Source organism: Psammomys obesus, unplaced genomic scaffold (assembly GCF_907164565.1).
Source record: "Psammomys obesus unplaced genomic scaffold, mPsaObe1.curated_primary_1811, whole genome shotgun sequence".
Taxonomy (NCBI): domain Eukaryota; kingdom Metazoa; phylum Chordata; class Mammalia; order Rodentia; family Muridae; genus Psammomys; species Psammomys obesus.
This window is the reverse complement of record NW_026591234.1, coordinates 97-10,547: the sequence shown is the minus strand read 5'-3', so window position 1 is coordinate 10,547 and position 10,451 is coordinate 97. Positions and strand designations below refer to the sequence as shown.

Below are 10,451 nucleotides of genomic sequence, written 5' to 3'. Positions count from 1 at the left end.
CCAATGCCCTCTCCTGACATTGCATGCACAGTGTACACAGGCACACATGAAGACAAAACATCAATACACATACAATAGAGACAAAAAAAATTAAAAAAAATCAGTAAGTATAGCAAACAATAACTCCATTTTAAGAAAGTTTTTAATGACTGTTTACTCAGCAATTTTGAAGCCTCTTTGTTGATGTCCAGGGTGTTCTGTGAGGCTTCTCCAGGTCAATGTGCACCTTCGTATCCATGCTCTGAGTCAGGGCCAATTGGTATTCTTTTAGACTCCAGGGACATCATAGTTCTGGAGTTTGGTCCCCTTGTAGGTTGTATGTCTCTTTTAGAGAAGTCACATTTATGTATCCATGTTCTGAAGTCTGTGAACATGAAAGAGGTTCAGGGGACTTGGGGGGGTGCTGTGGCTCCTTCCGACTTATACAGCTCAGTCTCCTGGAGATTTTCAACTGACAATACCAGACCTGTTCCTGAGAAACTGAGAAAGGCCAGGTGTGAGGACAGCAACATACATAGAACTTCCTGGTACAAGTTTAGGGCTACGGGTCTATGGCACTCATAGGGCATTAGCATTTTACAGCTGTCAAATCAAAGAAAACAACAAAATAAAGGTTATCTGAAGTCTGTGTTCATGGGTTATCCTGCCTCAAATTGGTATCCTATAGGACTGGGAGCAGACTCAAAAGCTAAATGTTTAGCTAAAAGATAAACAAATCAATACACCTCAAAACTGTGTGTTTTCAAGCCAGCCACTCAGAACCAGTAAAGGGCCATGTCAGATGTGCAGATGATAACCATCCTGATGTATATAACCCACCTGGAGTTTTGTAAAGGTAGTATCTTTTTTAGTATTTCAAATGCAGCATTGTCACTGATGATTGCTTCCTAAAAAAAAAAAAAAAAAGTATCTTTAAAAAGATTTATTATTTTTGTTTTGTGTTGTTCTTAAACAAAACCCACTCCTTTACCAATAAAGACTAAGGAGACAGATGCTGTGGTGAAATGAAAGCCTGCTATTTCAGAGAAGCAGAGAAAGCACCCAGCAGACCTTCCTACTCAACCAGCATCACAGAAAGAAAAAGCCCCTTTTCCTTCTCTACGTTGTCTTAAACTCTTCACACTGGATGTCCCTCCTTTCTACTTCCTGTGTAAATCTCTATGTTTTTTTCTATATTCACTCCCTGTCTACTGGTTGCTTGCTCTGACTCTTGGCCTACGGTCAACTTTATTTAATCCTGTTTACAGAAAGCTCTTGGAAAGCTCTTAAAGGTGTGTGCAAGGGCTGAGCCACATCCAACTAGAAACAGGTTTTTCTAGTATACAATCTCAGGGTTCACAGTGTGATCAAATATCCTGCAACAATTTTCTGTGTAAGTATGTACATGTGTTAGAACCCCTAGAACTGGAGTTACAGGTGGCTGTGAGACACCCGATGTGGATGCTGGGAAGTAAACCCAGGTACTGTGCAAGAACAACAAATACTCTTAACCACTGAGCAATTGCTCCAGTCCTATTCAATCTTTATATTAATAAGCCACTGGCAAATATGATCCTACAATTTATGGTATATAGACAAATATACATAAAACCAATTTACTGCCTGCAAACAACATATAAGCAATATAAAGTACAGAGGGGCACAGAATGAAAAGTTGCTTGCCCTCCCCGTCAATGTGTCTCCACAGCTCTTACCTCTCCTTTTCCTCTTTTCTCCATTCTCCCCAATCTCCCATCTCCCATCTCTCATCTCTCTCTATATATATGTATATATACACATACATATACATATATACGTATGTATATAGCATATACATTCTACGTGTTTATTGCATATATGTGTACATATTGCTGGGGAGAAAACCAAGAGCCACGTGCATATTAGGCAAGCACTTTACCAAATGAACTATATCCCCAGCCCAAAATGTTTTTTTTGAGGGGGGAGGGAGTGGTGGTGATTGAACCAGGGGCTTGAGTATTCCGCACAAGCTTTCTACCACCAACTATTTCCTGGACTTTCTTTCCCATTACATTCATTTATTGGTTCCTGTGTGGAGATCAGAAGACATCTCACGGGAGCTGGTTCTCTCCTTCCACCGTGTGCATCCTAGGGATGGAACTCGGTTGTCAGGCCTAGCAGCAAGCATCTTTACCCGCTGAGCCACCTTGCTGACCTGTTTCTTGATTTCCTTTTCATATAGGTCATTATTAGTGTACTGAAATACTTGGTTTTCACATGATCCAGCCACTTAACTGTCTTCCTGTCTTGTTCTATTTTAGAGGGATTATGGCGTGGTTATGATTGTCTGCAAGTAAGATCATATCATCAGCCAACAGTGACAATTTCACTTCTCCCTTTCCTATTTGTAAGCCTCTTGTGTTTGCCAAATTGCCCTGTCAGGACTTCCACCACTACACTGAACAGAAGTACTTAGAGCAGAAACATCTTATCTTGTTTCTGACCTTAGGATGAAAGCTTTCAGCTTTCACTCTTGAGTACCATGTTAGCTATGTATTTGTCATACATGGCCTTTATCATATCAGCATATGTTCCTTCTATATCTTTTTTTGTGAGCTTTATGACTTTACAAATAAAATGTTTTTTCTCAGAAAAAAAAAAAAAAAAAGATTAAAGCCAGCCATAGTGGCTCATACCTATAGTCTTAGCACTCAAGAGGTTGAGGCAGGTGGATCAGTGTGAGTTTGAGGTTAACGTGGGCTAGACAGTGTATTCTAGTCCACCTGGGACCTACAGAGTAGGGGGCTTTGTCACAACCCTCCCTCAAACAAACAGTGCTAAGAATGATAATAATGATGCAAAATAAAAACCAACATGAACAGCATGTTGGTTTTTTTTTTTTTTTTTTTTTTTTTTTTTTGAGACAGGGTTTCTCTGTGTAGCCTTGGCTGTTCTGGACTCACTTTGTAGACCAGGCTGGCCTCAAACTCACAGAGATCCACCTGCCTCTGCCTCCTACAATGCTGGGATTACAGGCATGTACTACCAGTCTTGGCTTGACCACAGCAACTTTTGTAAAGGAGGATGCTTAATTGGGGCTGGCTTACACTTTCAGCAGTTTAGTCCATTATCATCACAGCGGGAAGTACGGCACTATGCAGGTAGGCATGGGCCTGGAGAAGGAGCTGAGAGTTCTACATCTTGATCCACAGGAAGCAAGGAGGAGACAGGCTTTGCTTTGTACTGGGCTGTACTTGAGCATTTAAGACCGCAAAGCCCCACCACAACAGCAACAAACTTTCTCTAATAAAGCCACACCTCCTCCCATCAGGCCACACCTCCTAATGGTGCTACTCTCTGTGGGCCATTCAAACACATGAGTCTATGGAGGCCAAACCTATTCAAACCACCACAAACGCAGCAAGTTTTACAGGGGTTTACTGGTTTCCCTGAACTGGATCACAGTGTAACTTTTGATATAGACCAAGTAATTTATACAAGAAATTCTTAGCAATCCTGAGGGAAATTATATGCTTATCAAGAGATAAAACATTCCATCTTAGAGGGTTGCTCCTTAAGATTCAGGATGTTCTAAAGGGAGAAGAAGCATACCATCCCACAGGGAAGTGCTTTAAATTCAGGACTTAAAACAACTCAAAAGCTTCAGGATGTCCCTAACGCTGACCTTAATCTCCAAGCTGACACACTAGTGAAAACTACTAAGAGGCACAATCAGACCAGCTGAACTGCCTGGGGGAGACTCTCCCACCTGTTGAGCTGCCTGCAGGTTGTATGGCGTGCTCCGGGTTTCCCATGGTGCGGTGGGCTTTTGGTGATGCGCTTGCCTTTGCGTCATTTCTGCTCCTGGAAGTAACCTCTCACCCATACTTCTATAAAGAGCCCTAAGAAGTTCATTGGTTCCCCACGATGGGCTTTGGTGATATCCAATCTTTGGTCTGTTGCTGATTTCCTTCTGGGGTTTAACGGGGCCCCAGACCTCAGCATAGCTGAGTCCACGGTGGAAGTACCATTCAGTCCATAAAACTCAGCATGGAGACAGCACCACCTACCTAAACAAATCAAAGGCCTGCTCCATCAATGTCCATGTTCTGGGAAAGTCTCTAAATGTACTAACCTTGCTTCTGCAGTTCTCTGTCTGGCTAACTGTTCTTGCTAACTGAAGTGTATCTACCCAGGACATGGTTTTGTGCTTAAAACCTCATTCTGAGAAAGGCTGTATGCTACACTGGGATCCAGAACACCCAGTGTAGTCACAGGCTGACTAATAAAGAGTTTTTTAAGGGGGTATTTTGAGGCAAGTTTTCTCTGTGTAGCCCTGGCTGTCCTGGAACTTACTCTGTAGGCCAGCCTGGCCTTGGACTTGGAGAACTTGTCTCCTAGGGTGAGTAGACATTTGTAGACATCTCCCAGGAATAGTGTCACATAAACATTATGTGGAAGAAAAAAAAAACATTCAGAGAAAGTAATAATGAAATAGAAATTTTGTTAAGCTGAGAGCTGGGGGACCCAGCTCCTGTCTCTCGGTGACACTGTGACATGCATTACTTGAATTTGGTTTTTGTATCTCAGATGTTATGATAACAGTGTCTAATTTTTCAAGGTTGATGAGGAATTTAATATAATAAACACACTTAACATACACCCCAACGCATTTAGCTTAGCAACAGGCACACAGCACACAGCACCTGCTGGGCGTCCTTTTAGCCACTGAGGCGTTGAACCTAAGGAAGGAAGAGATCGGTGATAGATCTGACTTCAAAGCCCTACATCTGGACTGTTGGCAGGGTGGTGAGACTCATCACTGAGACTCGGGCTGGGAGACGTGAGCACAGCTGCAAGGGAGGCCACAGACATCACATGCGCTCTCCGAGTTTTATTTCCCTTCTGGATAAAACACAGGAGTTGAACTTTGGGGTTGTTTATTCCAAAAATATTGAGATGCCAGTGCTTCAGGCTGTGGAGCTGGGTGTAGTACAATTGTGACCATAGGACATTATCTTGATTTGAAGATAAGATTGTGGCCCTCAAAGGGGTGAGTTGTAGCACATGCTCCATTAAGTATACTTCTATGTAATTATTTTGAGACAGGGTCTCACTGTGTAACCCTGGCCAGCAATCCCTGAGGAGCCTCCGGTCTCTGCTCACCAGCTCTAGGATCACAGGCACAGTGTAGGCATGGTGCCACATCTAGCTTTCACATGCTGGGGTGCTGCAGACCAAGCTCCGGTCCTTAGAGTCACACAGCAAACACTTTACCAACTGAGCTGGCAACCCAGCCTTTTTGTTTGTTTGTTTGTTTATTTATTTATTTTTGCTTTATTTTGTTTTGTTTTGCTAGGGTCTCACTGTGTAGCCCTGGCTGTCCTAGATCTTCCCAGGCTGTGTAGACCAGGCTGGCTTCAAGCTCACATAGATCGGTCTGTTTCTGCCTTCAGAGAGCTGGGGTTAAAGATGCGCACCACCATGCCTGGCTTTTTGTTTATTTTGTTTTAAGGTAGGGCATTATGCATGTTACATAGTCACTCTACCAATTGAGCTGCATCCTCAGCCTAGCCTTGTTTTTTAATTTTTTATTATGTTTAGTGTGTGTGTGTGTGTGTGTGTGTGTGTGTGTGTGTATTATACTCTATACATTGTTGGCCCAGCCTGGTTTTTAAAAAACATTATATTAATCAGTTAGTATGTATATGGGGGCCAGAGGACTTGGCTCTCTCCCTCTGACATATGGATTCCAGGGACTGAACTCAGGTCTTCAGGCTAAGGCCACCCTACCAGTCTAGCCCTCTCGGTTGTTATTTCACTAAGCCAGAGTCTCATGTACCTCAGGAAGGCCTTGAAATCCTTAGGCAGAAAAAGCTAGTCTTGAACCCCGAATCCTCCTGCCTTACCCTTCTCTGTGCTGGGATTACAGGTGAGAGCCACTGTGTCCAACCTCCATGTATTCATTTACACAGTATTCTGCCAGGCTAAAAGAAGGCACCAGAACAGTGGTTCTGGCCACCATGTGGTTGCTGGGAATTGAACTCAGGACCTTTGGTAGATCAGGCAATACTCTTAACCTCTGAGCCATCTCTCCAGGCCTCCATGTAGTCTTCTAACTCTGACTTGTAAGCCTATCCCATTCATTCCACGTGTGTCTGCCTTTCTGTACTGGAGTGAAGACATATGAAAACACAGACTCTCTTCGTATTCCAGCCTAGTTCCTGGAATTAATGATTGATGAATGAGTGAATCAGACAGTTGAAAAAAAAAAAAAACTTACTCAGGCACACAGAGAAACTACTGTCAATCAGGTCCCATCAGCTGGCAGTTCTGTGTGGATGACCGGAAAACACCTTGTGTAGCTTAGAAATAGTGACCTTTGTGAGAATAAACAAGGTGCAGGTCTACAGCAATAGAGCCCTGTAGCCAGATCTGTGCAGAGGCATCTTCCTAAGGAACATCCTGCGATGATGCACGCCAGGGAGGGGAGGAAGCAGCCTCTACCCTGGGGCCATCTGATTCTGCTGACTGGTCCCTCCATCTTCACCAGCCAGCCTCTGGACCTTGACGGAGCCTATACTGTTCTCTGCAATTCTCCTTGACTATTTGTCTGTTTGAGGTTGGAACATGCTTGTTTTTCTCTGTCTCAGTTTCTCTCCTTAGTCTTGACTTGTTTTGCCGGGAGCCAAAGCTATCTATGGAAGCCAAAGTCAAAGCTATCTAGTGGAGACAAAGGTATCTACTGAAGCCAAAGTCAATTAGTGAGCCAAAGCTATCTAATGGAGACAAAGGTAGTTACTGAAGCCAAAGCCAAGTAGAGAGCAAAGGTCATTTAGTGGAGACCTAAAGCTATATAGTGAAAGAGTTATCCAAGACCCTAAATCATGGGTGATAGATTGTGAGGACATCCATTTGTTAGAGCATCTGTAAGATATCTTTAGAAACCATCCTTATGGTATCTTTCAGGTACAATATTTAACCCATGAAAGCACTCTTCCTATTTCCTGCAGCAGTAGATTAACTTTCCCCCTTTCCTGCCTTCTCCCTATATAAGTTGGGTAAAAATTTCTAATAAATGGAACCTTTGATCAGACAAACAGACTTGGCTTTCATTTCTTGTGTCTCTTGTCCCTACCCCTCCATTCCTTCCAATCTCTCCACCTTAGTAACCCCGTTGAAGCCCCGCGGGCTGGGGCATTGTTAGTAGACCAAACTAGCTTCAGATTTGCCATTTTCTTTCCAAACAGGGCTAGAACACTGTGCTGCCAACAGAGTTGTTCAGAAGGGAGACGTATCTGGGCAAGCATTTAGCATTCATTTATTCTCAAAGCATCCTAGAGGTCTGTAGAGAAATTTTAATTCAGAACATAGTTGCTCTGGCAAGAGATCACATCCAAAGACTTCTAGGTCTGTGTGATCTGGCTGGAATACAAACACTCCTTTAATCCAGGAGACAGAGGCAAGCAGATCTGAGTTCAAGGCCAGCCTGATACAGAGCAAGTTTCAGGTAAAGAAAAGCCTAGGTCCAGGTGTGGTGGCCTTTAATCCCAAACAATGAAGGTAAACAAAGTTTGTAGAAGGGAGTACCTATGTTTGAAAGTGATGTTTAATTCAGTGGCAGAAAAAGAGATGAATCAGAGAAGATTTGGCAGAATAGGACATGAGGAAATGGAAAGAGGAAAGGGAAGCTACTTAAGGGGCAATGCAGAGAGAGGAGGCAGGCAGCTTTACAGGGACAGTAATAGAGAGATAGGTTGCAGAGAAAAAAACAAAGGTGAAGATGGAACAAGCCAGAGAATGAGCCCAAAGATTAAAAAAAAAGACTGTTGGAAGGCTGCAGAGATGGCTCAGTGGTTAAGAGCACTGTCTGCTCTTCCAAAGGACCTGGATTCAATTCCTGGCACCCATATGGCAGCTTACAATGGCCTGTGCCACTGATTCCAAGGGATCTGACAGCTTCACACTAATGCACATAAAATTAAATCACTGGGAAAAAAGATTGTTGGAGTTAGTTTGAGGCCAAGCAGAACAATTCAGGGGCCAAGAGGAAAGCCAGATTGAATAAGTCAGCTGGGAGAGGAGTTTGAGCCAGAACAGCTGAGTTGAACCAGCCAGCCCAGAGTGTGGAAAGAACAAGAAGGCGTGAGCTTACTAAGTAGTAAGCCTCAGAGGCTGAAAAAAATTCTAGGCCTAGGATGGATTGTTCGGAGTGAAAGACCCCAGCCTCACCCTAAGTTAAACATAGCTAACGCCATTTTGTGGGACACCACTGTTTTGTAAAACTCTGAAGGCCAGATGAGAAACTGGAAAATTACTGAGAAATCCTAGCTGTGTCACCCACTTGGGATATCTGTGGTCAGGCTGCCCCAGTCATACTAAAAACAGTTTGTGTTAATCACTCTCATAGATATCTGTGAGACTGTTTCAGCTAAGATAGGGAAAAACAAAATAACAGGTGGCGGGCCACGTCAAGGGGTCATCCTACCCCCCTTGACCACCCAGTTCCTAGAATCTTGGTGCCCCTGCCAAACTTTGACGCAAATTGTGGTCTCGTGTAAACGTACCAATCAGCCCCCTGTAACCATGCCCTCTCGCTTCTGTACCAGTGCTTCTGCTCTAAAACCCTATAAAAACCCCAGTTTTTCCCCAAGGAGGCGCGCAAGGTTCCTCCCGAGTGACCTTGCTGCCCTGAGTACTCGCGTATCAAAATAAAAGCCTCTTGCTGTTTGCATCCGAATGGACTCGTTGTTCTTTGGGAGGGGGTCTCTCTGACGGAAGATACCCTCCGGGGATCTTTCAGGAGGCTAGAAACGTCCAGGACTCAGTCTAGGTTAGTAGACCGAGGCAACAAGCCTCAGAGACAGTTGAAACAGGTGAGTAAAAGTTCCTTTTACAAATGCCTGTCTGCAGATACGGTCAAGTGTGAGCTATACCCTCATACAGGAGTATGAGCTACTCCTGGCCTTAGATATGCTCACATATGAGCTACAGTTCTTGCCCTCTAGGACTTCACTCTGAGTCACTGATCGAGAGAAGAAAAAAAGGCAACGTAGCACGTTAAGAAAGATGCTCAGAGGCATACCCACAGATGGCTTTTGGATCACGCAGGACAAAAGTGATTTGGAAGCTGACCCAGAGATGAGCAGGACTCACTTGAGGAGCCTCTTTGCACAGCTCACCGTGTGGCTAGGAGCAGGCTTTGGACAATGAAGCCAAGAGAAGGCAGGGTGAACCAGTGAGCCAGACCTTAGAGTGAGGACCCAAGACAAAGTACACATCTTACCTCTGCTCTTCGAATCTGGATGCTCCTTATGATGCGCTCCAAGAGGCCTATCTGCTGCATGAGCCGGAGGCAGTTTTCCTGTAACTGCTGGTTTTCTTTATCCAGTAAAACTGCCCTAAACATGGCATAAATCAGAGACATAGAGAGAAAACATTTTCTTCCCTTTCTGTCTGTGCAGGGATCAATCATGGGGCCTGATGTATGCTAAGCATGTGCTTTACCACTGTTACACAACCCCAGCAATGCCAAACGTTTCCCTCCTTCATGACGCCCTCTTTAATGCCACAGTGGCTGCCATTTTACTGACAACAGAAGACAGCAGAACAAGACTCAAAGACAGCCAGAAGCCCCCCCCCCCCCAAACAGTCTCCAGAACCAGCTGTGCCCAGGGCAGAGGGAACTCTCCCCTGGAGCTCCCCCCATGCCATTGCACCTACTTGCTCTGGATTGCAGAGATTGTGGACTTGTTGCTGCAAATCAGTTCTTCTTGATTTGTGACTTGCTCTAGAAGCTTCCTCTTTTCCAGGAGGAGGATGTCATTTTGGGTCATGATCTGGCCCTGGAATACCTTCTCCTGGGGGTTGGCGCACAGGGAGAATGGACATATATGTGTCAGATCTTCAGCCCAACCAGGCTCAGTGGCCCACACCTGTGATCCCTGCACAGGGTTTCACTGTGTAGCCTTGGCTGTCCTGGAACTCACTCCGTAGGACCAGGCTGATTTCCAGTTCACAGAGATCAGCCTGCCTCTGCTTCCAGAGTGCTGGGATTAAAGGTTTGTGCTTAACACCCACCTTAACGGCAACTCTTGCTTTCTCTTTCTGGTCCCAGAATCTGTTGGCACCTGTTTGCTGGCATCATACTTAAGTTATACTAGATGCCCTCCTTTTGGTGGTATTTCCTTTAGGGAATGCACACATTCACAATTGAAAATACCCTGGTGCTCAATTTCCGGGAAGAAACAGTGTCTTCCCTGTGTTTTAATTCCAGCAGGTAATAAACCCCCAGCAAGTGCAACAGAATGCTATGCTCTGCACTGAAATCTTCCCCTTGGATATGTTTCCATTTGCCTTGTAGAACAGAGACTTGCTATATATCCTAGGGTGATATTTTTGCCTTAGCCTCTTGAGTGCTGGCAATACAGTGATGTGTCACTGTGCTCTGCTGGATGTGTTCTCTCTTATTTTAAACAATTGTTTATTCATGT

The 10,451-nt window shown here is 44.4% G+C and overlaps 1 protein-coding gene across 3 annotated transcripts; it reads right to left on the bottom strand.

The window, feature by feature from the left end:
- Positions 1 to 304: 304 nt before the first annotated feature.
- On the bottom strand, positions 305 to 9,813 carry LOC129679122 (coiled-coil domain-containing protein 30-like). Of its 3 annotated transcripts, none has more exons than XM_055610045.1 (4): positions 9,682 to 9,813; positions 9,245 to 9,359; positions 820 to 887; positions 305 to 364 (listed from the first exon to the last, which is right to left on the bottom strand). In XM_055610045.1, exons 1-4 carry the CDS (start codon positions 9,792 to 9,794, stop codon positions 343 to 345), a joined length of 318 nt encoding a protein of 105 aa, XP_055466020.1. In that variant the 5' UTR covers positions 9,795 to 9,813; the 3' UTR covers positions 305 to 342. The 3 variants fall into 3 exon arrangements, with proteins under 3 accessions (XP_055466020.1, XP_055466017.1, XP_055466019.1); XM_055610042.1 differs by having other exon boundaries at positions 328 to 480; XM_055610044.1 differs by having other exon boundaries at positions 328 to 472.
- Positions 9,814 to 10,451: the final 638 nt, after the last annotated feature.